Source organism: Amblyomma mixtum, unplaced genomic scaffold (assembly GCF_055824585.1).
Source record: "Amblyomma mixtum isolate Tamu unplaced genomic scaffold, ASM5582458v1 scaffold_13, whole genome shotgun sequence".
In the NCBI taxonomy this organism is placed as follows: domain Eukaryota; kingdom Metazoa; phylum Arthropoda; class Arachnida; order Ixodida; family Ixodidae; genus Amblyomma; species Amblyomma mixtum.
The window spans coordinates 910,821-938,032 of record NW_028317662.1 but is presented as its reverse complement, the minus strand read 5'-3'; the positions used below and the strand labels follow the sequence as shown (position 1 = coordinate 938,032).

At 43.4% G+C, this 27,212-nt stretch overlaps 2 protein-coding genes across 3 annotated transcripts in view; one reads left to right on the top strand and one right to left on the bottom strand.

Moving 5' to 3' along the window:
* The window catches only part of LOC149324845 (uncharacterized), a 114,117-nt gene that overhangs the window by 51,675 nt on the left and 35,230 nt on the right, over positions 1-27,212 (bottom strand). The gene's annotated exons all lie outside the window — the stretch shown is intronic.
* On the top strand, positions 22,080-25,371 carry LOC149324846 (kunitz-like toxin PcKuz1). The gene is made up of 3 exons (XM_089565244.1): positions 22,080-22,170; positions 23,599-23,625; positions 25,110-25,371. The coding sequence occupies exons 1-3, from the start codon at positions 22,095-22,097 to the stop codon at positions 25,283-25,285; spliced, it is 279 nt and encodes a 92-aa protein (XP_089421370.1). The 5' UTR covers positions 22,080-22,094; the 3' UTR covers positions 25,286-25,371.

Genomic DNA, 27,212 nt, shown 5'->3' with positions numbered 1-27,212 from the left:
GCATATTCATAAAAATTGGTGCGAGAAAAAATGTTATCAGAAAAAGAGAAAGAGAACGCGCCTTTTTTATTTTACGTGCCGCGTTCGGCACGCTGCCCTCCGGGCTTTTACGCACGGAAATTTTGAATTTACATAAGAGGTATAAGAAGCACGAAAAGAGATTAGTGCTAAGCCTATAAAAATAATTTTGGCTTTGAATGAGGCTAGACCTCGCCCAAACATGTCTCCACATTAAATAGGACCGGAAATAGAAACCTGAAATTATCGATAGTTCATCGGGCAGAAAACTTTATTTGCCGCTAAGGGAATCATTTTACTTTTCCCATAATAAATTTGCCAGTTATAAAGTAGTAAGCACTGCAGAGACTTGTGTTTTTTAATTCCACTGGTAAGCTATTCCAAAAAGAAAATGAACAAAAATTAAATATTTACATCCTATAATTGGTGCGTACTTTAGGCGGAATTAAATTTCTGCTAATCGCAAATTTTCTAGCATTAGCCTTAGTAAGTTGTGGTTGCGGAATAGAAGGAAATGAGGTTCGTCTTTTAATTGGCTTGTAAAAGAAGATAGGAAGGTTGTGCTGAACCAGATCAGGTATGGAAAGAATTTTCAAAGAACGCAGTATTGACTGAGAGCTTCAATCAAGAGCGGAACGTTATTATTCCGACTGGTTGATTCTGAGCTACTTGTAAGGATGTTAAAGGAGTACTGCAAGTATTACCTCAGAATAAGATACAATATGAGAGAGGAAAATGTATGAACCAGTCTTAGAGTGCAGACAATGTAGGCTGAGTAAAGTATGAACGGGTTTTGAGTAAAACTCAAGCCATAAGCAGTCTTAGATCTGATGAAAGCTATGTGGGAATTAAATTTCTGATGGTATTCCAGTTTTACTTCTAAAAGCACCGATGAGCCGCTGACTGCAATGGAGTTTGGTCCTGTAAAAATGGGAGGAAGAGAGATTATTTGCCTTCGAAGAGAAATGAACAGCACAAACATAGTTTTATCACTGTTGATTTGCAACGTGTGCCTAGCACCCCGAATATAGATTGGCTAAGTCGCTATTAAGTTTGGACTCAATAGTTGTTACGTTTTTACCAGAGTTATATATTGTGGTTTCATCAGCATATTGTATACATTCGGAAGAGGTGAGAGATCTAAGCGAACTGTTAATATATCTATCCTTGTGGTGCACCCTTGTTAGCAATCTTCACTTCTGAAAAAAAAATATCAACGTAGTCTGCAGTCTGCTAGATAAAAACTGTTAATTATTAATAAAGGCGGACTAATTATATAAGTTCACCAATGCTGACTCAAGAGTGAGAGATAACAAGCGCATCGTTCAAACACAGGAGGAGCTCTGAGATTTTAGGCTTTCAGCATAAACCTCAGTTCTACTCGCCGAGATTCGCAATGTAACCATCAATTTAGGTTGCTTGCAATGTCTAAAGAAAACAGCCATGGAGACAAACATCAAGCAATTTATCTATGACTTGTTTTCTGTCAAGCTAGAATCGCATCTGTATCTCTAACAGCACCTTAGCAACGAAGCGAGAATTGAATCTATTAGGAAGCAAACTAGACTATATTATACCCTAGACTACACAAGCAGCATGGTAATTTTAAATATAGTGGAATGCTCTTTATGCGTCATCGGACAGCAGGCAAGACTACATTCTCTGCATGCAAGAAGCTTATAAAGAAAACGTGGTAATGATTCAGATTACTATTTTCAGGCTGTAACTTAAGTAAACAGCTTTTGTTTAGACTTAGAACACAGGTCACTGCTTTTCCTTTAGCTCTGTGAGAACCCGTTGCGTTTGGGTCTCCAATCAAGCTTCCACTATTGCAGACGGTTGGTGGAACATAGGCTAAGACACCGTCGGTACCAGAATTATGTCCCGGAAGTCAGAGGCAGGAGAGGAAGTCAGGCGCAGGAGGCAGCATTTCTAGCGCAGGAGGCCCTTAGACACATCGACAACTTCGACTCGGGCGGCACCTGAGGGAGGAGGTTGCAAAATACATACATAGTTGTTTATGCATCATTTGGATCGATATGTTTTATCACCAGCCATGTAGGCCTTGCTTAGCTAAGGCGCATTTTTATCAATGAGAACAGGCTAGTGTAAAGGAGAGGATATATTGATAGAGGTTTCAAATGTACCATGGCATTCAAGAGGGACAAGCTGTGAAATACCGACTAGTTACGTTGTCAAGCAGAGAGACACGAGCTATGCACTACTATTCATGGACTGTTTGTTGGAGAGAATTTGAGAACTGTAATGGGAAAAGTGCAGGACAAAAGGTGACAGAGAGTACCTTAGTAATGTACGATTTTCCTGACACCATGGCTGGGCTAAGGATGCGCGGGAAGAATTGCCCTGCAGGGCCGAGACCCTGAATAGCGGGGGGGGGGGGGGGGGGGGGGCAAAACGGTTGGACTAAAATTATCATGTGAAAAGCGACAGTAACGCTTCAAAGTACGGGAGCTAGCAAGAGATTATGTCGACAACGATGAATTCCGAGTGTAAAGACAATGCTTCTAATTCGCGCGGATTGTTACCACTGCTTCTCACCTCGAGAACCTGAATAGGCTGGAGAATGTGGCTCGAATTGAGTGCATTTGGTTGGAACTGTCAAGGCACTAATAGCAATTAACCAGTGTGCCTCAAGTGATAGGTGTATGACGGCAGCATCTTACCTGCAGGCAGCTATGCGGACAAACGTGGAAGCTAACGAAAGGTGTTGAACCTTAAGTAAGTATAGTATAGCCAGCCATGAAAGCAAAATGTTAGACTAAAGCTGAGAAGAAGAAAGCAAGGGTGTTAAAGGCGGAAGCGCCATGTTGTGACAACCTAATCAAAATCGAGATGAAATGGGCGAGGCAAGTACGCGTCTTAAGAAGGCGAAATAGCGATTTGTCCCTAAGGGTATCGCAGTGGTCCGAAAAGAAAGCAAGTGAACTAAGGCGCGGCAAAGAGTCAGGTGGGCGGATGAAGTTTGGAACTTGGCGCTGCAGGCAGAGTAATGGGTTAATTAGAGATTCACCGGAGAGCTATTTCTCCCACAGCGGATGTAGTTCCGATAGTGAAGATAATAATACTGCATGGATTACGAAGTCTTGCTTTCGGGAAGCTGGGTAGTACGCTAATACTTGAATTCATAAGAAAGAAATGTTAAGGACGTGAAAATTGCTAATCGATAGCATATTATTTGCTCCTCAGACGTTATTTTTTATGGTAACAACCAATATACGATTACGAACCATGAACATCATCCAACCAAACATAAAGCGGGTCTTCGGAGCGGACACTGAACAATATAGTATATTCGTGCCATATTTTATGGGAGACAACAATGCACCGATTTTACTGATGCCTGTACATACTTGGCATAAATTATCGAAAGGAACTTTATCACTCGAAATATTAGCAGCCATGTAGGCGTTGACCGATTATACTAAAGAAGAGTCGTATGAAAATTGGCTCTAATTTAGCAACTAAAGTTGTGGAACGAGCATAGACTTCCACAGGCAAAGTAATAAAATAAAAAGCGGGATGCATGTCAACCAGGGAGAAGCGATCTCACCATTGGCGTCGACTGAGCGTTGAAAGGGTGCATCCAGACCACTTAATTATGGAGTTGTAGGTTTTCAAGTCAAGGAAGAGCACCTTAGTAATGTACAATCGTCTGAAGACACTGCTTATAATCTCCAAGAGGGGGGTGGGGATGGGGAATCGCAGAGTATAGCTGAGGAACTAAACGGCAAGAGGTGACCGGTGGGGCCTAAATCATTTCGTAAAGAAAACTACCCGCGCCTAAAGAAGGAGGAACGGTTTTCTTTAGGCAGATAAGATTTGGAAACCTCAATAGTGTACCTTTTCTACGGGCAGATAAACAAGTAAGATTGTAACTACGTTACTCAATAAATTAGCACAAATAGAGCTTACAAAACTGCATTTTCTAGCAGCATGTATGAATAGGTCAAGAAAAGGGTATGTAATAGTTTGATCTTAGTGGAGCGGATACATGGATGACAAATTTTAGAGGTAGAGTAAAATCATAAATTCAGTACAGAGTAGCGAAAAAAGTTATGAGTGTCAAATAATACCTAGAAAATAACAATAACTAAAAATCCGAAGTGCACGGGGGAACAACAAGAGTTGGTACCATACTTTTTGGGGCTCTTTGCGAGAGTGCCCTCCAAATGACTGAGGCCGCGTGCCTTTGTTTCGTTCAGATTTGTCTCGCGCTGTAAGGAAAGCGTTGCCACGGAAGAAACCAGCCGCTTCCCTGGACGTCATCGGCAAGGACTCATTTTAAACCTAACGGATGTCTGCGTTTCCAGCGGTAGCGAATACCTCCAAATAGACGGCAACATCAGAGCGGACATCCCCTGCTTTGCAGGAGAGACAACTACGTTACCTCTCCGCTCTTCTGTGCGCGTCGCTGCGGCATTATCGCTCACACGGCCGAGAATTAACGCTTCCACGTTTCTCCGGGGCTGGAATCACTACTGTAGCTCGTGGGCAACGGTGTGAACCAAGCGAACACATTGCTTTCCAAGACACCGTCTGCACGGTTTAAGCAGAGGCGGCTCAACTTAGGCCCCCGTTCTCATCGACAGCGACTACCGGCGCTTCAGCACGACAGCAACTCAATTCGAGTCACCACGCGCTGCTTCACACAGAGTATCGCTGTATGCCACTCATCAATGAGCACTGGCACAGTTGTTCCTGCACCTGCACAGCATCAGCACCGTTGTTCATATGTCTGAGGCTCCTTGCTTTGCTTCATTTAGAACCTGTGGCGCATGGTGTGTTTGATGACTAACGATGAGAATACAGCGAACAACACAGCTGTTTTCCAGGGCACTAGTGACAACGATTGATTAATAGTCCGCGACATGGGCACCTGCCACAACTCCTTTACATCAAATTGTACATGAGTGAAATCACCGTACACTTTGCAGTTGGATGAGTTTGAAAAATGTTTCTGAGCGTAGCAAATTGTCTAAAATGAAGCGAATACTGCCGAGCGATTGTGGAACATCCGTACATAATTTGTGGTAGGAGCATTTTTGAAATTATGTAAACGAAATTTATTAGAAAAGGTGGCACTGCGGAACACTTTCGCGGCCATAAATTTAATGTTCTCAATCGTATTTCGAAACTCTTGAAAAGTCTGGAAATTAAGGAAATCTACTTAAACGTGTTACGGCAGGTGAGACCAGCGCCAGGTGCTCACGAAATGCTCCATATAATTGCCTTAGCGCTCTACAATCCGGTATAATTATATCTGATTAGACACGACCTCGTCTATCTCATACATGGGCAAGTGTCGCTGTTGACATTGAAGATTCCGTGAGAAACTTTTGCTTCAAGAGACTCGGTCCGGGCCGATACGCTGCACTGAATAACTAAGTATTGTTCACTGTTTCATTTATTAACTTCATGGCGAATCAATCACTGAATTAAACTGCTGGCGGTTTAACATCGCTGAACAGGGATAACTGCGAAAGCAGTTTATTGTAGGTAGACCTGAAAGCGCGATTGAGCTGTCCACTGACCCAGGAAGCCACCTATGCGCCTTTCATTTCATAAAAGTCAAAGAAGCCTACAATGTTATGGATGCCAGCCGAAAAGTATCCAATGATTGCCGATGGCCTATTGCTCCAGTGCCACGCTTCTGCCAAAACGTTGGCAGCGCAAACGCAGCCTTCGCAGATATGTTTGTCTCTACCGCCATGTAGCTGAAAGTGTGATTGAGGTGGCCACTGACCTAGGTAGCCAGTTATTCTCTCTTTCGTTCGTTTCGTGACTTTTGCACACAGGTGGAAGTTGATGAACACAACGAAGTGCAATGCACAACGCGAGAATGCGGCAGTTTAACACGGGGCCTGGTTCGTTCCTGTGATAGCATACTGCTTCCGGGGTGGTGGCCATACGCCGCCACTGGTTTGAAACTCAGTTATGGCAATATTTATTGATTTCTGCAAGCATCTAAGAATCTTTAGACAAACATGGGCTTTTTCATGATTGCCAGGAAAGTAGTCCTTTCGCACTTAAAATGCAAGATCGAGAGTATGATGGGGTATTTCTATTTGTAAAATCAATAAAGCTACCTTTTCTCTGCTGTTTCACCTTAAAGATTACAGTCCAGGTGATCATTCCTTCATCTTATTAAGGCCGGCAGGATAGATATCCCAAAATTTGAGTGGAAGCATGATGGTGAGTTTTGAACTGCAAAGGCACGATGTACAAGGATGTGTACATAGCGAATGGTATAGGAGAGTCCCTCACCAGAGTCGGCATAAAGATCAAAAAAGGCGGTTTATTGATGATGTCAGTGATTAACTAGCTATATTTTTCGAGCACAGAACTGTTTATGGATGTTTATACTATGAAATTAACCCTCTGAAAACAAAACTTTTCGCTTTTTATCAGCCCTGCCAAATTACCCGGAGGCTTCCGTGTGCAGTGCTGAGAAAATGTGGGATATTTTTGCACCCCTTTTAATTTACTTTAGCTCACTAGGGTAATAGTCACCACATGTTTCTTCTTTTCTGGAGAACACGTCCAAGTTCTCGCCCAGTTCGCGTCTTGAAGGTAGGCAGCACATGTAGCCGCCCTTCCGGCTTGCAGAGATCGAGGGGAATCCGTGGTGGAAAAAGGCGCTTCTCTTTCTGTGCGGAATTTGAAATTTTATCTTTCGGCAAATTTATCCGCATCTTTTTGGCGATGGGCATAGCTATCAGCGTGTGTGCGTGTGTTCACTGTTTGATGCGCGGCATCAATTCCAGATTCTTCTTCATCCTCCGCTATGCAATCGGATGTCTTCTCATTTTCTTCTGCGGTCGGTAAAGGAGTGGTAGGTGAGATTGACCCCGGTAGCGCTCTGTTAGCTTAGACAGCTCAAATGTACGGCCATTCCTGCAGCTTCGGAACGAAAATTTGAAGCGCTTAGTGGACTGGCGAGCGATGCATCCGGCCTCTGTGTGTCATGACAAATTAAATCCCCCGGGTAGAGTGTGCAGATATACAGCCACACCTTGAGCCAAGATGCATTCACTGGATAAATCTCTTTCTGAACTTCACTGGGGTTCTTGAGGAACGAAGTATGACTAGTAGTGGCCAGCATGATTAAAAAAAAATTCCCGTAACTTTCAAGTAGTGTTTAGTTCATTTTTGTTTCTTGGCCAACGGCATATATTGGTTCTGCTTAGTGCTCTATGAACTCCCTTTTTCGGCTTTATCGAGAAAAAAACAATTATAAAAAGTAATATTGAAAAAATGTTTTAAATTTTCGTATTATTCTAACCCCTTCCGAACCACTGCCTTATTATGGAAAAAAAATATTTTGCGCAGTACACGAAACCTAACTCGCTATAGCTTCAGTTAGGTGCGTGGTTTGGGTTCGTGGTGTGAAAAAGACAAAAAAAAAAGAACAATGGCATTGAGCGCCAGGAAAAACAGCAGAGCGCGCGCCATAACGCGAGCAGTCAGATGTCGCACGTGGTGAAAAATATGCGCACTTGGTGGCGATATCTACTCCGCCGTGTTTTCGACGGCACGTGTTCAGGGCTGAATGCTACACGGATTTATTTGCAAAGCAGTGAACGCGGCGCTGGCTTTGCTGACGGGGTTGATTTTAAAGTTATATATTTAAGGCTACCGCTCAGCGGGAAAGCCAACGTCCGGTTTCTGACCAGACTTCCACGTCACGCGTGTTTTGTGTCAAGAAACCCATGTCACGCGAGACGTGTGTGGTTTGGTTTGGTTTGGTTTATGGGGTTTAGCATCCCAAAGCTACTCAGGCTATGAGAGACGCCGTAGTGGAGGGCTCCGGAAATTTCGACCACCTGTGGTTCTTTAACGTGCACTGACGTCGCATAGTACACAAGCGTCTAGAATTTTGCCTCCATCGAAATTCTACTTCCGCGGCCGAGATCGAACCCGTGTCTCTCGGGTCAGCAGCCGAGCACCATAACCACTGAGCCACCGTGGCACGCGCTACAGGTGTTTCCAAAAATTGAGATGATTTCGTATGTGCTTGCCGCAGCATAAAGGAGCCGGCAGGCGGCGGTTACTTCAAAAACGCCATGGGATCATATATGCGGTTGCTCTGCAGATGGTGCGCAAGCAGTTTAACGTTTTCTGAGCGCGTAACTTGCACGTTGGTGAAACGCTCGTTTCTAGGTATGTGGTTGTGTGTGCAGTGCAGCGAGCATTAAGCAATATGCGTATATACCCACCGAAGCAACACTAATTGCGTGCGTAAACTTCAGTGTGGATTAATTCAGAGTCAAGAATGTACAAATTGTGTTGAGCTAATTGTGAAAATTTGTGAATGCGAGCAAAGAAATGTTTTAAGAGAAACCACTGAAGCAAGCCATTGACGCTATAGCTTCATATCCTTGCCACATTTTTTTGTCACACGTTCGTTTTTTCTATCCTAAAAATGAAGCGTACCCCGCTCACCAAAATGCTTTCAAGTAACAGTAGTGCTCTAGGTTCTCTGTAAACTTTATTATAAAGGAACATTATTTGCCTAGCCACGACAATATTGCATATTCATAAAAATTGGTGCGAGAAAAAATGTTATCAGAAAAAGAGAAAGAGAACGCGCCTTTTTTTATTTTACGTGCCGCGTTCGGCACGCTGCCCTCCGGGCTTTTACGCACGGAAATTTTTAATTTACATAAGAGGTATAAGAAGCACGAAAAGAGATTAGTGCTAAGCCTATAAAAATAATTTTGGCTTTGAATGAGGCTAGACCTCGCCCAAACATGTCTCCACATTAAATAGGTCCGGAAATAGAAACCTGAAATTATCGATAGTTCATCGGGCAGAAAACTTTATTTGCCGCTAAGGGAATCATTTTACTTTTCCCATAATACATTAGCCAGGTATAAAGTAGTAAGCACTGCAGAGACTTGTGTTTTTTAATTCCACTGGTAAGCTATTCCAAAAAGAAAATGAACAAAAATTGAATATTTACATCCTATAATTGGTGCGTACTTTAGGCGGAATTAAATTTCTGCTAATCGCAAATTTTGTAGCATTAGCCTTAGTAAGGTGTGGTTGCGGAATAGAAGGAAATGAGGTTCGTCTTTTAATTGGCTTGTAAAAGAAGATAGGAAGGTTGTGCTGAACAAGATCAGGTATGGAAAGAATTTTCAAAGAACGCAGTATTGACTGAGAGCTTCAATCAAGAGCGGAACGTTATTATTCCGACTGGTTGATTCTGAGCTACTTGTAAGGATGTTAAAGGAGTACTGCAAGTATTACCTCAGAATAAGATATAATATGAGAGAGGAAAATGTATGAACCGGTCTTAGAGTGCAGACAATGTAGGCTGAGTAAAGTATGAACGGGTTTTGAGTAAAACTCAAGCCATAAGCAGTCTTAGATCTGATGAAAGCTATGTGGGAATTAAATTTCTGATGGTATTCCAGTTTTACTTCTAAAAGCACTGATGAGCCGCTGACTGCAATGGAGTTTGGTCCTGTAAAAATGGGAGGAAGAGAGATTATTTGCCTTCGAAGAGAAATGAACAGCACAAACATAGTTTTATCAGTGTTGATTTGCAACGTGTGCCTAGCACCCCGAATATAGATTGGCTAAGTCGCTATTAAGTTTGGACTCGATAGTTGTTACGTTTTTACCAGAGTTATATATTGTGGTTTCATCAGCATATTGTATACATTCGGAAGAGGTGAGAGATCTAAGCGAACTGTTGATATAAATTATAAATACTTTTGGGCCCAGAATCTATCCTTGTGGTGCACCCTTGTTAGCAATCTTCACTTCTGAAAAAAAATATCAACGTAGTCTGCAGTCTGCTAGATAAAAAACTGTTAATTATTAATAAAGGCGGACTAATTATATAAGTTCACCAATGCTGACTCAAGAGTGAGAGATAACAAGCGCATCGTTCAAACACAGGAGGAGCTCTGAGATTTTAGGCTTTCAGCATAAACCTCAGTTCTACTCGCCGAGATTCGCAATGTAACCATCAATTTAGGTTGCTTGCAATGTCTAAAGAAAACAGCCATGGAGACAAACATCAAGCAATTTATCTATGACTTGTTTTCTGTCAAGCTAGAATCGCATCTTTATCTCTAACAGCACCTTAGCAACGAAGCGAGAATTGAATCTAATAGGAAGCAAAGTAGACTATATTATACCCTGGACTACACAGGCAGCATGGTAATTTTAAATATAGTGGAATGCTCTTTATGCCTCATCGGACAGCAGGCAACACTTCATTCTCTGCATGCAAGAAGCTTATAAAGAAAACGTGGTAATGATTCAGATTACTATTTTCAGGCTGTAACTTAAGTAAACAGCTTTTGTTTAGACTTAGAACACAGGTCACTGCTTTTCCTTTAGCTCTGTGAGAACCCGTTGCGTTTGGGTCTCCAATCATGCTTCCACTATTGTAGACGGTTGGTGGAACATAGGCTAAGACACCGTCGGTACCAGAATTATGTCCCGGAAGTCAGAGGCAGGAGAGGAAGTCAGGCGCAGGAGGCAGCATTTCTAGCGCAGGAGGCCCTTAGAGACATCGACAACTTCGACTCGGGCGGCACCTGAGGGAGGAGGTTGCAAAATACATACATAGTTGTTTATGCATCATTTGGATCGATATGTTTTATCACCAGCCATGTAGGCCTTGCTTAGCTAAGGCGCATTTTTATCAATGAGAACAGGCTAGTGTAAAGGAGAGGATATATTGATAGAGGTTTCAAATGTACCATGGCATTCAAGAGGGACAAGCTGTGAAATACCGACAAGTTACGTTGTCAAGCAGAGAGACACGAGCTATGCACTACTATTCATGGATTGTTTGTCGGAGAGAATTTGAGAATTGGAATGGGAAAAGTGCAGGACAAAAGGTGATAGAGAGTACCTTAGTAATGTACGATTTTCCTGACACCATGGCTGGGCTAAGGATGCGCGGGAAGAATTGCCCTGCACCGCCGAGACCCTGAATCGCGGGGGGGGGGGGGGGGGAGGGGGGAGGGGGGGGGGGGGCAAAACGGTTGGACTAAAATTATCATGTGAAAAGCGACAGTAACGCTTCAAAGTACGGGAGCTAGCAAGAGATTATGTCGACAGCGATGAATTCCGAGTGTAAAGACAATGCTTCTAATTCGCGCGGATTGTTACCACTGCTTCTCACCTCGAGAACCTGAATAGGCTGGAGAATATGGCTCGAATTGAGTGCATTTGGTTGGAACTGTCAAGGCACTAATAGCAATTAACCAGTGTGCCTCAAGTGATAGGTGTATGACGGCAGCATCTTACCTGCAGCCAGCTATGCGAACAAACGTGGAAGCTAACGAAAGGTGTTGAACCTTAAGAAAGTATAGTATAGCCAGCCATGAAAGCAAAATGTTAGACTAAAGCTGAGAAGAAGAAAGCAAGGGTGTTAAAGGCGGAAGCGCCATGTTGTGACAACCTAAACAAAATCGAGAAGATGAAATGGCCGAGGCAAGTACGCGTCTTAAGAAGGCGAAATAGCGATTTGTCCCTAAGGGTATCGCAGTGGTCCGAAAAGAAAGCAAGTGAACTAAGGCGCGGCAAATAGTCAGGTGGGCGGATGAAGTTTGGAACTTGGCGCTGCAGGCAGAGTAATGGGTTAATCAGAGATTCACCGGAGAGCTATTTCTCCCACAGCGGATGTAGTTCCGATAGTGAAGATAATAATACTGCATGGATTACGAAGTCTTGCTTTCGGGAAGCTGGGTAGTACGCTAATACTTGAATTCATAAGAAAGAAATGTTAAGGACGTGAAAATTGCTAATCGATAGCATAGTATTTGCTCCTCAGACGTTATTTTTTATGGTAACTTCCAATATACGATTACGAACCATGAACATCATCCAACCAAACATAAAGCGGGTCTTCGGAGAGGACACTGAACAATATAGTATATTCGTGCCATATTTTATGGGAGACAACAATGCACCGATTTTACTCATGCCTGTACATACTTGGCATAAATTATCAAAAGGAACTTTATCACTCGAAATATTAGCAGCCATGTAGGCGTTGACCGATTATACTAAAGAAGAGTCGTATGAAAATTGGCTCTAATTTAGCAACTAAAGTTGTGGAACGAACATAGACTTCCACAGGCAAAGTAATAAAATAAAAAGCGGAATGCATGTCAACCAGGGAGAAGCGATCTCACCATTGGCGTCGACTGAGCGTTGACAGGGTGCATCCAGACCACTTAATTATGGAGTTGTAGGTTTTCAAGTCAAGGAAGAGCACCTTAGTAATGTACAATCGTCTGAAGACACTGCTTATAATCTCCAAGAGGGGGGTGGGGATGGGAAATCGCAGAGTATAGCTGAGGAACTAAACGGCAAGAGGTGACCGGTGGGGCCTAAATCATTTCGTAAAGAAAACTACCCGCGCCTAAAGAAGGAGGAACGGTTTTCTTTAGGCAGATGAGATTTGGAAACCTCAATAGTGTACCTTTTCTGCGGGCAGATAAACAGGTAAGATTGTAACTACGTTACTCAATAAATTAGCACAAATAGAGCTTACAAAACTGCATTTTCTAGCAGCATGTATGAATAGGTCAAGAAAAGGGTATGTAATAGTTTGATCTTAGTGGAGCGGATACATGGATGACAAATTTTAGAGGTAGAGTAAACTCCTAAATTCAGTACAGAGTAGCGAAAAAGTTATGAGTGTCAAATAATACCTAGAAAATAACAATAACTAAAAATCCGAAGTGCACAGGGGAACAACAAGAGTTGGTACCACACTTTTTGGGGCTCTTTGCGAGAGTGCCCTCCAAATGACTGAGGCCGCGTGCCTTTGTTTCGTTCAGAGTTGTCTCACGCTGTAAGGAAAGCGTTGCCACGGAAGAAACCAGCCGCTTCCCTGGACGTCATCGGCAACGACTCATTTTAAACCTAACGGATGTCTGCGTTTCCAGCGGTAGCGAATACCTCCAAATAGACGGGAACATCAGAGCGGACATCCCCTGCTTTGCAGGAGAGACAGCTACGTTACCTCTCCGCTCTTCTGTGCGCGTCGCTGCGGCATTATCGCTCACACGGCCGAGAATTAACGCTTCCACGTTTCTCCGGGGCTGGAATCACTACTGTAGCTCGTGGGCAACAGTGTGAACCAAGCGAACACATTGCTTTCCAAGACACCGTCTGCACGGTTTAAGGAGAGGCGGCTCCACTTAGGCCCCCGTTTTCATCGACAGCGACTACCGGCGCTTCAGCACGACAGCAACTCAATTCGAGTCACCACGCGCTGCTTCACATAGAGTATCGCAGTATGCCACTCATCAATGAGCACCGGCACAGTTGTTCCTGCACCTGCACAGCATCAGCACCGTTGTTCATATGTCTGAGGCTCCTTGCTTTGCTTCGTTTACAACCTGTGGCGCATGGTGTGTTTGATGACTAACGATGAGAATCCAGCGAACAACACAGCTGTTTTCCAGGGCACTAGTGACAACGATTGATTAATAGTCCGCGACATGGGCACCTGCCACAACTCCTTTACATCAAATTGTACATGAGTGAAATCACCGTACACTTTGCAGTTGGATGAGTTTGAAAAATGTTTCTGAGCGTAGCAAATTGTCTAAAATGAAGCGAATACTGCTGAGCGATTGTGGAACATCCGTACATAATTTGTGGTAGGAGCATTTTTGAAACTATGTAAACGAATTTTATTAGAAAAGGTGGCACTGCGGAACACTTTCGCGGCAATAAATTTAATGTTCTCAATCGTATTTCGAAACTCTTGAAAAGTCTGGAAATTAAGGAAATCTACTAAAACGTGTTACGGCAGGTGAGACCAGCGCCAGGTGCTCACGAAATGCTCCATATAATTGCCTTAGCGCTCTACAATCCGGTATAATTATATCTGATTAGACACGACCTCGTCTATCTCATACATGGGCAAGTGTCGCTGTTGACATTGAAGATTCCGTGAGAAACTTTTGCTTCAAGAGACTCGGTCCGGGCCGATACGCTGCACTGAATAACTAAGTATTGTTCACTGTTTCATTTATTGACTTCATGGCGAATCAATCACTGAATTAAACTGCTGGCGGTTTAACATCGCTCAACAGGGATAACTGCGAAAGCAGTTTATTGTAGGTAGACCTGAAAGCGCGATTGAGGTGTCCACTGACCCAGGAAGCCACCTACCCGCCTTTCATTTCATAAAAGTCAAAGAAGCCTACAATGTTATGGATGCCAGCGGAAATGTATCCAATGATTGCCCATGGCCTATTGCTCCAGTGCCACGCTTCTCCCAAAACGTTGGCAGCGCAAACGCAGCCTTCGCAGATATGTTTGTCACTACCGCCGTGTAGCTGAAAGTGTGATTGAGGTGCCCACTGACCTAGGTAGCCAGTTATTCTCTCTTTCGTTCGTTTCGTGACTTTTGCACACAGGTGGAAGTTGATGAACACAACGAAGTGCAATGCACAACGCGAGAATGCGGCAGTTTAACACGGGGCCTGGTTCGTTCCTGTGATAGCATACTGCTCCCGGGTAGTGGCCATACGCCGCCACTGGTTTGAAACTCAGTTATGGCAATATTTATTGATTTCTGCAAGCATCTAAGAATCTTTAGACAAACATGGGCTTTTTCATGATTGCCAGGAAAGTAGTCCTTTCGCACTTAAAATGCAAGATCGAGAGTATGATGGGGTATTTCTATTTGTAAAATCAATAAAGCTACCTTTTCTCTACTGTTTCACCTTAAAGATTACATTCCAGGTGATCATTCCTTCATCTTATTAAGGCCGGCAGGATAGATATCCCAAAATTTGAGTGGAAGCATGATGGTGAGTTTTGAACTGCAAAGGCACGATGTACAAGGATGTGTACATAGCGAATGGTATAGGAGAGTCCCTCACCAGAGTCGGCATAAAGATCAAAAAAGGCGGTTTATTGATGATGTCAGTGATTAACTCGCTATATTTTTCGAGCACAGAACTGTTTATGGATGTTTATACTATGAAATTAACCCTCTGAAAACAAAACTTTTCGCTTTTTATCAGCCCTGCCAAATTACCCGGAGGCTTCCGTGTGCAGTGCTGAGAAAATGTGGGATATTTTTGCACCCCTTTTAATTTACTTTAGCTCACTAGGGTAATAGTCACCACATGTTTCTTCTTTTCTGGAGAACACGTCCAAGTTCTCGCCCAGTTCGCGTCTTGAAGGTAGGCAGCACATGTAGCCGCCCTTCCGGCTTGCAGAGATCGAGGGGAATCCGTGGTGGAAAAAGGCGCTTCTCTTTCTGTGCGGAATTTGAAATTTTATCTTTCGGCAAATTTATCCGCATCTTTTTAGCGATGGGCATAGCTATCAGCGTGTGTGCGTGTGTTCACTGTTTGATGCGCGGCATCAATTCCAGATTCTTCTTCAGCCTCCGCTATGCAATCGGATGTCATCTCATTTTCTTCTGCGGTCGGTAAAAGAGTGGTAGGTGAGATTGACCCCGGTAGCGCTCTGTTAGCTTAGACAGCTCAAATGTACGGCCATTCCTGCAGCTTCGGAACGAAAATTTGGAGCGCTTAGTGGACTGGCGAGCGATGCATCCGGCCTCTGTGTGTCATGACAAATTAAATCCCCCGGGTAGAGTGTGCAGATATACAGCCACACCTTGAGCCAAGATGCATTCACTGGATAAATCTCTTTCTGAACTTCACTGGGGTTCTTGAGGAACGAAGTGTGACTAGTAGTGGCCAGCATGATTAAAAAAAATTCCCGTAACTTTCAAATAGTGGTTAGTTCATTTTTGTTTCTTGGCCAACGGCATATATTGGTTCTGCTTAGTGCTCTATGAACTCCATTTTTCGGCATTATCGAGAAAAAAACAATTATAAAAAGTAATATTGAAAAAATGTTTTATATTTTCGTATTATTCTAACCCCTTCCGAACCACTGCCTTATTATGGAAAAAAATATTTTGCGCAGTACACGAAACCTAACTCGCTATAGCTTCAGTTAGGTGCGTGGTTTGGGTTCGTGGTGTGAAAAAGACAAAAAAAAAGAACAATGGCATTGAGCGCCAGGAAAAACAGCAGAGCGCGCGCCATAACACGAGCGGTCAGATGTCGCACGTGGTGGAAAATGTGCGCAGTTGCTGCCGATATCTACTGCGTTGTTATTTCAAGGATATATGTTCAGCGTCGAATATTGCAAGGATTTTATTGCAAAACAGTGAATCCAGCACTGGCTTTCGTGACGGTGTGATTTTAAAGCGATTGATTTAAGGCCACAGCTCAGCGGAAAAGCAGATGTTATGTTTGTGTCGAGAAATCCACATCACGCGAGCCTTGTTTGCAGAAATCCACGTCATATCCTATTTGCTTGCCGTAACGTATAGGCACTGGCATGATGCGGTTATCTGAAAAACACCTTGGTCTGATATCCGCCGCTGCCCCAATACAGATGGCGCGCGAACAGTAGCTATGTGACTGTGTAGCTATGTGAGTGTGTGTACAGTGGAGTGAGCACCATAGAATGTGCGTATATGCCTATGCCTATGGAAACTGCGCAGTGGGTAAACGCAGAGGCAAGAATGAACAAACTTTGTTGCGGTAGCTGGGAAAACGGATGAAGTGAACAAAGAACCGCAATTATGTGAATAGAAACCGCTCAAAGCAGCCATTCATGTTATTGCTTCATGCCCTTAAAGGAAAAGCTTAGGTGTCTCCTTGCATTTTTCTCGCCGCCGCAGAATAAGGACGCTCTTTTTGTTGGCGAGTTTTTTTTGTAATACGTCGCCCTTTGACTATCTTAAATATGAAGCGTGCCTTGCGCACCGAAGTGGTTTCAAATAAGTAATATTGTTATAGATTCTGTAAAAAGATTCTGTAAGATGTAGATTGTCCGCGTCGCCAGGGCAGTACTGCATATTTCTAAAAACCGGTGTGTTGGAGAAATTCATTAAAAAACAAGAAAGAGCATGCGATTTTTTTTTTACTTTGCGTATGCTGTGCGGTGGGCTGGTCCCCAGCCTCGAACGGCATGGAAATATCTAAATTTACATAACAGATAAAAGAAGCACGCATAGATACTGGTGCGAAGGCTACATAAAGATTTTGGCTGTGATTGAGGTTCGGTCTCCTGCGGAAATAAGGCATGTTAACTAGGACCAGAATCAGATTACGAAAAAAAAAGGATTCCGTTATTAGATCTAGAAAAATTTACTTGCCGCTAAGGAAACCATTTTACTTTTCAGATAATCAATTAACTATTTATTAAGTGGTAAGGCCTGCAGCAATGCTTTTTGCAAAATGTTTGAACCTCGCCACCTGGTGCCCTTCATACCAGGAGAATACCGGCAACATTCGAAATACGTAACAGCAAGACGAGCTGAAATCCTGTTCCGGTGCCAAGTGTAACTTGATGCTTAAACGAATGCATTGACAACATATATTCTCAGTAAAGTAAATCCCACATATCCTATTGCTTTCCAGCGCAAAGCGTTCTGCTGCATTATTTTATGTGTACGGCGCTTGTATAGTGGCTGTGTTACCTACGTTGGTGTGCGGACGTTAGGGGCAGTGTTATTACTTTGTATGGGATACAAATGGACATAAGTGTTGCGAAACTGCCAAAGAAAAAGGGTGCCCACTATTCACCGGCCCGAAATACTTTGGAAGAGTGGAATTGTCTGGACAAAACAAACGATACCCTACCCGTAATGGTAGAAAGAAAGGCACTGATGGAGATAGAAACATGTGTCTTTGAACGTCTAAAAATGCAGTTTGATAGTTCAGAAACCAGTCTGGGCAATACGCTGCGTGATAGGTTTTCAGAGCCCAGCTCATTTTACAGTGTCTGCAGTGGGGTCAAATTTTTCGTGACTGTAAAAGGAATTTAAGACCAGGTTGTTTAATAAATTGGGTCATAAGACGTAAAGCAATGTTGCAAGTGTTTTTTAAAACTATCGGCGCCTATATACAATTCGTTCATTGGTGCATTTGACTCATGGCCTCGGTTTCTAATTCGATCTCTCACATGTTTAAACTGCGGCCCGTCATGACCTTCTCCAAAATGCAAGGTCTTATCATGGAATAATTAGCTTGACCAAAGTTACAAATAAGAAATCCTCTTGCCGCCCATTTTCGCCATGTCAAGCCCACCCTATCTCCTATATTTGTCTTTGGCCTCAAAAAAAAGGAGATTCGGGGTTCGATCCCGGCCGAGACGGTGGAATTTTTAGGCAGGCGAAATGCTAGAGGCCCATCTACAGTGCGATGTCAGTGCACCTTAAAAAACCACAAGTGGCAAAACTTTATGCAGCCCTTCACTACGGCGTACCTCATAGAATAAGTCGATTTGAGACTTAAACCCCCATGAACTCAAACTAAACTCAAATTTCGCCGTGTGTGTGCGTGTGGTTTTTGTTCCAGTATTGTTCGTTCCCATAACCAGCGCACTATTCAAGTCAAATTTGAACTAGCCATGCCCAATTGCAGCTTTAATTACGTTCAAGAAAGAAAGAAGCAAACTCAAAAATTCTGACTTTGTGCCAGTCCTGGCCAGGATTACAGCATTTTCTCGTGAAAGGAGAGCATGTAGGCATACCAGTGCTTCCTGGCACCAGGCCAGAAATCATAAATGGATTGTCCATCAGCGAAATCTCTCGCGCTGCTTGCTTAACCATTAGCAAGGTAAAATTGGTTTTGCAGAGACTGCACTAGTAAAGCGGAAAAAAATCAAACAAAGTGCTTGGAAAGTAATGATAAAAGGCCTCGGCGGTGAATGAAAGTAAACGCCGCTGGAAAACACGAAATAAAAGTGAAGGAAGAGCACAATCGATGCCACTGCGGAAGGCCATTGCTAATTCGGCTTTTGAGTCTTGTCAAAGTATCCAAGCCTCTACTACAGATGCTCCGGCTTTGTCTCTGTGATCTCTATTCCTGCGTTCTCGAAATTCTAAAAAGCGGTATGGTGGTTACTAACTATCGGCTACAAATCTCTACTTGCAAACAGGCGCCTAAGTCTAATAGTTGAAAAGTTAATTATCGGAAATCAGTTAATGAGCTTGCTAGTCAAAATGATTCACTCGTTTTCTGGCGACCGTTTACACTGGCAATACCGTATCACGAAAGCCATATTTTTACATCAAAAATACAAGTTTCTAAAAGTACGCAAAATCTTTCCCGAAACACCCTGCATAACGCAAATTTCCGCTGGCATTTGAATTGAGCGCCAATATAAAGTAGGGCAACAGGACGAGTTTTCTAAGCCCCCTTGTAAGGCGACAAGCGAAACTTGTTTTCCCATTATGCGTACGTTTGAGGTTCTATGTATTGTATGGGCGCCCATGGGACCTCCAAATCTAATTTTATCAAAACTATGATAGCTGTTGCTAACCGTTTAACGAGCAATAGAAAATGGATATCACCAAAGAGAGGAGGGGCGACGGTGGCCCGCAGAAGGCTCTATGCCCAGTCCTGTGTTAACGTATGTGGAGCCAGTGGCAGGTAGGGTTGTCACACAGCGCACATATGTACCTATAGTACCGATGAAAAAGAGCGCAGAAGGTCGGACGATAGTACAAGAGCCGAGCCTCAGGAAGCCGCTGCTGAATGCAGCTTTCGAGATAGAAATCGGGAACAGGTGGCCTGTGAAGATGCGTAATTTCTTGTTGCTGAGACCGTGACGCAACGCAGGAAAACAACTGGTGGATGCCAAGTATTCCCTATGTCAGTACGATGGCGACGCATGTGCGAATATTTTTCAAGAGCACGGAATGCTGCCATCTCGGCGACACAAGCTCACGATGGCAGCCTGCAGGCAGATTGATAATGACCGTCTGAAGGTTAGCAATGACTGCAGTGAAATACTATCACTGAGTCTCGCACAATGCGCAACATAATGAAATGTCAACATTTACTGCCTCCTGAAGTCAAAGCACAGATCTGCGACGAATCGACCGTTCTGGCAGTACATACAGTGGCCTTGTTTTGCAAGTAATATCCAACATATTCTAAACGTCACACATGAGCTACGGGGTCCTTGTTACCATTTGGTGGCTTAGTTTTAATTTAGGTTTTTTCCGACTGAAGCAAACATCAAACTTGACTCTTAAAGTGCACAGAAAGAAGGTTTTTTGGGGCGTCCATTTTATTTGCATTGAAAGCGGCTTACTGGCCGAGTTATCATTAAAATGACCTCAGAACACCAGCCCGCTCTCTGAATCAATAATTAAAAGCGTTTCTGTCCCACAGGTTTTGGTCTCGGCAAGCACCAGCGCTATTGTGCAACTAGATGTCACGGTCGAGAAGTTAACCTGATCGGCAACAATTTTGAGTGCGTAAGTGTTCCTAGCAGGCATTAGTTACCTACGGTTGGTTCACTGGCGTCAAGATAATTAGAAAACGTGCACGCTTACGTCCCTCGATGCGGGAGAAATGCCAAGCGGCTACTTTGATGAAACTGAGAATAATATTTATTTTTTTTTTTACTCAAGACATGCTAGGAAAAGCTAGAATTCATCACCCTACTCCCATAAAACAAAAATTATCATTTATCGGCATTCCGAATTTTCTCTCTGTACCTCTTTAACGACTTTTAGTTTTAACACACCGCGCGGGGTGGTTATAGTGGCCAAACTTTTTCGTCGGTTCGCCCCTCTTCTACAAAATTGTGGAGTGCGAAAATGAAGCACCAGACAACTTCAACAAAGCTGTGCTGGATGAAGGCCTTCACTTTGACCTTCATTAAACACGCCTAACAGCAAGCGCCCGTAAACAAAGGCAACAAAATGTGCACCGGATATGCAGGGTCTTACTTATCTGGTCCATGGATGGAGCGTCCAATCTTAATTATGTCTGGGACTACGCAAGTGAGTTTCCAGTGCTGGCGTAGAGACAATTTCGCCTGTGCTACATTTAACGCTTGCTGTAATTCGCTGATTAGGTAGGATTGTTTCACAGGTTGCCACCTAACAATGTACTCATCCGTCCAGCCTATCGTTTATCCCGTCACAGCCATACCAAAGCAGTCTACCCCCAGCGCACCCATACGACAACGTTCCAAAAATCATTTTTCCTCCGTAATGCCCTGGACTGGAACGACCTTCCCGGCTATACCGCTTCCCTAAAAGATCTTCAACAATTCAAGACTGCCATCGAAAATCGTTTTTTGTCATAACTGCCGTACTCCCCGCCCGCCCCTCATGTAATACCCCTTAAAAGGGGCCTTTGAGGGCCTAATGAATGGATGAATGAATGAATTATAGGCTTTTGGGTATATAGCGATTGCTTCGCAACATTAATAACAATACCATGTTACTCGAGTTAACTATATGGCGTTATGAAATCTTGAAGATACCTTTTAGGTGTTGTGCGTTTCCAGCCAAGATACTTTTGATATCAGTCGCTGCTCGTTCTCTAGAGACATCAGCGTTTAAACTTTAGACGGACGCAGCTTTGGTCCTAGCTGTTTTGCCAGATTGTTTCTTACGCCTGGTGCACTAAATTATATCCGCATGTCGATCGTGGTAATCAGGCTGCATGAGAAACAAGCGTTGCTCGTAGTCCCACGCTCTTCTTAAGGTACAGTGCGAAGCTTGACCAACAAACCACGGTGAATATTGGTCAGCGTGGGTCAACGCAGACCCCTCCAGTTCCGCCCCGCGTGATGGCTAGTTGAATGTTTTTCTTGGTAACTATATATATTCGTTCGGGTTGAAGCTATCTACACCCACGTGCACATCATCCAGCATAAAACAGTTTATAAAAATAAATGCTGCAAAATATTCAACCAGGCCTATTATCTTCAAAATATTTTGCACGCTTTACGCCAACCCTCAACCACCACGTGTGTGGTAGCTGTATTATCTTTCACAGCGGGTTGGGCTGCTGGCTGGCAAAAAAGACAAACAGAGAATAGAACACCCAGGAAAAAAAACTAGAGCACGTGCGATAACGGGATCGGTGAGGCATCCCACGTGGAGGAATATTTTGACTTTTCCTACTTATCACAACTGCGCCTCTTTTTTGCGGATGCGATATTAGTGTATAAAAGAGCAGGCATCTCTTTATGACCAGAAAACTATTTCTTTCGGCACCATGAATGCAGCTCTGGCTCTGTTTGCGGTGGCACTTCTGGCTGCCGTGGAATATGGGGACTCCACCATATTTTGCCGTAAGAATTTATTCTTGCATCCCTGTCCGCGCCATTAAGCGTACTTTTTACATTTAATATTCTTTCGAAATAGGAGCATTCTTCGAGGTTCACACACTCGTCAAACCACTATTCGAAATAATGAGACCGAGCAAAATTTTAAGCCTAAATTTCTTTTAAATTCCATCCGCGGCCAACTCTAGGCAATGTCATCTGAAGTTGATTAACATGATGACCACAATACTCCTAATACTGCGATTTCTGGCTAGTTGCTTCTGGAGGGACATGTGCCAAATAGTTGATTGTGGCTTGAATCATCGCTTCGCTCACAAGATGCCGCCATTTATATACAATTGAGCCGGCTGAGTTAAGTGATTTACACAGAAGCTTATTTCGCAGATAGAGGTGGGAAGGAGGCCTTATGAGCGATCGATTACGATTAGGGTATTGCTGTCGTGCTTCTAACAGCGAGAGCAAAGAGGAGCGCTGAGTATTGTGCGCAGCACGAAAAATGCGATTGTGAAAATTCCGGCATGTAAACCCTCAAAGGCGTCCAAGCAGGCCGTAAAGTGTGCTCGCCAAGTCACGAAAGCTCCAAAGGCAACTAGCGTGCTGCCTAGCTCGCAGAAGAGAGGCGGCCGTGAACAAGGCGGGGTTGTGAACCAAAAAGCGTAATCTTGCGGTGAAGAGAGTGCAGCAAAGAGAAAGTTTGAGGCGTCTATGGTTTTACAGCAATCACCTTCAAAGTTTCCAGCTAGTTTAGAAGGGCACAAAGAATGCATATTTTTCAAATAGGTGGAGACAGGGAGAACTTCTAACTCTGCTTAGAATGAAATGTAATGCCAATGTTTATCGCTGCATGATGAATGAACTGCCATTTTTTCCTTATTCTGAAGTCTCTAGTGAGAGACTGTGATATTAGATCCATCCTCCACAAAGCATACAGATAGACATATGCAGTCCCTATGCTGTCCTTGTAGTTGAACTCAACCTGATGCTTCTATGCAAACGTACAGCGACTTCCGCCCTGCCGGCTCTCAATACAAGGAGCAAATGAACCCTTTGACTTCAGAATTTTATTTAGAGGACACTATGACGAAACTGTTACCTCTTCATTCCACGAATGGAAGTTACCGCATTTTATTGTCGGTTTCGCTTTTGATTATTTAATACCTGATGCTTGCATTGTCTAACAAACGTACAATAAAGTGTACGAAGGTAGTCATACAAGCTAATGGCTGGTGACAATATTCAAGATGCAAGCACTGTGCGCGCCGTGCTTGGCATCCACCACGCATACTTGTGCGAAGTGCATGATAGACGAAAGCATATCTTACACAGTGTGTTATAAAAATAGTGTTTGATGAAAAAAAAGCAGGTAGTGCACGACGGGACGTGATTACAGCGGAATTAAGAAACTTACACTTTATGCATTTTTTCTTCTTTCAGCCAATCTAAAATGCACCTATCCAAAAGGTATGGGTACTAGTTTCGAAACCTTTCTGCAATAATTATTCCATGTTAAAGATTGTGTCACTTCTCGAAACCTAATACATGCTATGACTGCTGTCTAGAAATCGCAGGCCACCACATTGTGTCCTGAATCAAAAATTGGAAGCGCAGTGGCACTTATGAGCACATTTTTTAATATGAGCAGAGATATGATTTCAGTCGTACACTGAAAAAACTTAGCTGTGATTAAGATATTGCATGAGCCGCATTGTAGAACCTGGAATTCACATCTAACGACATAAAAAGAGTTAAAACAACTTTTATTAAAAAAAGATATAAACTGCTCATGAGAATTAATGCTTCCAATGTTTTTTGCTGCTTCTTAGTAAAAAATCATAAGGCATTACAGTTTGCAAGTACGAGGCCAGCGATTTATTTCCTTATTGCTTTAGGAAAGGTGGCTGAGGTTTCTCTGAATATGGGAAGACACAAATAGGTTTTCTTAAGCGCTAATTTATAAAGTTGCTTCGACCTGCTTTTTGCGCGGAAGTATAAGTGGCTGCCCTGAAACAGAAAATAATTTAGAGATATCAGAAGAGGTGTTGCCACTTGCGTGAGCACAGCGCGATGAAAACGAAATTTCAAATTGCGCGAATCAGTTAAAGATAAGAAATGATGAACACCGAGTGACGCCGACCAGATGTAGATGGTCCTTAAGTTTGTATGAAAAAAAAGCTCGTGGGTAACGCTTGCGGTGGACATTTAGCGTGAAATACAGATTAAGATTGGAAAATACTATTCAGCTTCTGATAAATATTACCGTGTTGTTGCGTTGCTGCAATTCCGCAGGACGAATTGAATACTGCAACTGAAAGTTCACATCGAAGTACGAAACAGCGGCTTAGCAAGAACGCTACACTCTGTCACAGAGGGAGGGCAGGCAATTCACTCGAAGAAGCTCGAACGGTGTTCGTTATTTCTTGCTCAAAACGTCAGTGCGGTATGGCATAGAAGCTGAGCAGAATCGGCAAGAAGCAATGATGATTTTGTCAAATTCTGAAGGGACGTAGAAAAGAACAGTTCCGTGGATCTCTTGGTTTAAAAATATCTGCACAATTTTCTATCACTTGAGGCACGAACGTACGTCAACGAACTTTATTGGTGAGTTGTAGAAAGAGGGCATTCTGATGGGTTTATTGACAACGCAAAGTGAGCAGGGTAGGGAGAAGCTTCAGTGAGTTTGCAACGTTTTGACGGGAGGACTTGTCTCCTACTGGGGCTAATGTTACCCTGTGCGCGCCCATTCTGTTGAGTGGCTCAGTGCACAGTGCGCACCATTTGGGGAGGTGCAGCGAATATAATTATTTTTCAAAACTTTATAATTGTGGCGCATCGTGCAGATTTTAAGTAAAAGTCAAGCATTTTTTATGACTTTTGGGACAACGAAAGTCGTAGCCAGTTTTGAGAAACGTATAGGCTGCCGTAGTTCTGATGATTGTTGTGTGCAGGTTGCAGCGAACCAAACAAAAGCGGATTATGCTCCTTCCCGTACATATTCAGCCGGTATTATTTCAATCCTAAGACTAAGAAGTGCGAGCTGTTCAACCTGGGAGTTGGACTGAACTGCTGCCCAACCTGCAACACTTTCGTGGAGAAGGAAGATTGTGAGAAATACTGCAAGTAACGACAGCATGCTTTGGCAGTTGTCTCTCCATGATTCCCACTCTCCACAAAGAGACGGCACATAAAAAAATAAACTGCAAAAAACGATTGTCTTTGGGTGTCTGGTTGTTGTGGCATATTGAGGTGCTTCCATGTAGAACCACTATCCTTGGTATCTTGCCGAAATAACAATTTACCATGAAGGCGGTTTCGAAAGCAGCCAGCAAAGGATACCATTTTTTACGAATATGCAGGTGAGCATGCTCGTAATATTATATGTCTGCGACACTTCTAGTCATCCCATGAAGACATCTTCGGCACTTTATGTTATATATAGATGGAATGACTCTTCATAAAGTCTTTAATTGGCTTAAGAACTCAGCATCGCACCTCAAGGTGAGCCAGAAGATCCGAAAGCTAAGCTGATGGAACATGCAGTTCCCTCGAAAGTGACTACAGGCATCAGGCTTGATTTCCGGTTCACATCATTCCAAAAGGATTGCTTAAGGATAAAATAATCGGAGGGGGGGGGGGGGGTGAAGCGCATCATTATATTTCTCCCCTTTGTGATGGTACAGTTGGTATCGCCGCCCCCTGCTAAAGAGACGTTGGGAAGCTGGTATTCCGGTTTTAGCTGTTTCGCTCAAGCAGCGAAATAATTTTTGTCAAGAATAAATGTTTTTGTGAAAGTACTTATGCTCATGAAGGCAGATATAATTGGAAAGATAGACAAGAATGTGCATACTAAGAGGTACATAGTGGCAGCATAGAGGAATTCTACAGTATTAACGAGAGGGTGGCGGCTATCATAATTAGGTTTTGTAACAGGTACAAAATGCAGGTGGCACAGGCCTACGCACCTTCCTCTAACTTTGATTACCATATCTTCTCAAGTTTCTATGCAACGATGGAACAGGCAATGAGCAAAGTAAAAATACATAACAGTCAACTGATGGCCAACTACAGTTATAAGGTAGTGAAAAAACAGGGTGGAGACCAATCAGTAGGTGACTGTGGAATAGGCTCAAGAAACCCCACAGAGCTGTTATTAGTACAGTTCGAAAATAGAAAAAAATTGCGGATAATGATTGAATTTTGCCTCAAACGAGAAAACAGGAAATGTACGTGGAAGAACCCCAATGGTGAGACCAAAAAGGAAATAGGCTTGATACCGAGCGCTCACCATGGCGCGCGCGGCACGTAGGGGTCCTCAAGCAGGTGTGCTTTAGAGACCACAGGACGGCACGGTATCGAATTAGCGCAGAATTAATGAGGGAGGGGAATAACCTACAGAAGCGGAAGCTCAATAACGAGTCAGCGGTAAAAATGAAAGTTGAAAAATTCAGGATGGGGAATTGAGGATTAGCAGTAGAAGGGAAAGTTGAGGAATTCAGGATATGAACTGTCTCGGTGTGAGGGGAAAGACTGCAGGCTAAATTTGCGCGTTACAATTCAAGCATTAAATGTAAGAAATAAACGAGACGGCATTTGGAGGAAAGGAAACTCTAATTTAAGTATTGAAATGATAAGAACCAAAAAACAAAAAAGAACCGGGAAGGCAACACAAAGCACTCGCGAAAAGTACGGGAGAGAGTTAAAAAGGAAAGGCACACTTAGGTTTCTTTTGCGTCCCAATGACGAGCCTGGTGCGTCAAGCGACGAGGTCTGGCTGTGTGTCGGGGCAGCCTTTCGGGGCTGGGTGTCGGGGCAACCCGGACACCAAGGCTTGATCTGAGATTCCGGCAACTCCAACGCCTGATAACCCGGATTCTGTGCCCATTGAAAACATGAAAGTTTTCAAGCTCGTCGAACGCCGCTCCCGCGATCGGAACTCTAATGACAAGAAAACGGTCGCCACATCGGCAGGATGGTCAACACGGCAGAACGCTGCTGCACGCGCTGAAACGCTTCATGGCCGGCTCCAATCTAAGACCGAGTCCTCCTGGAAA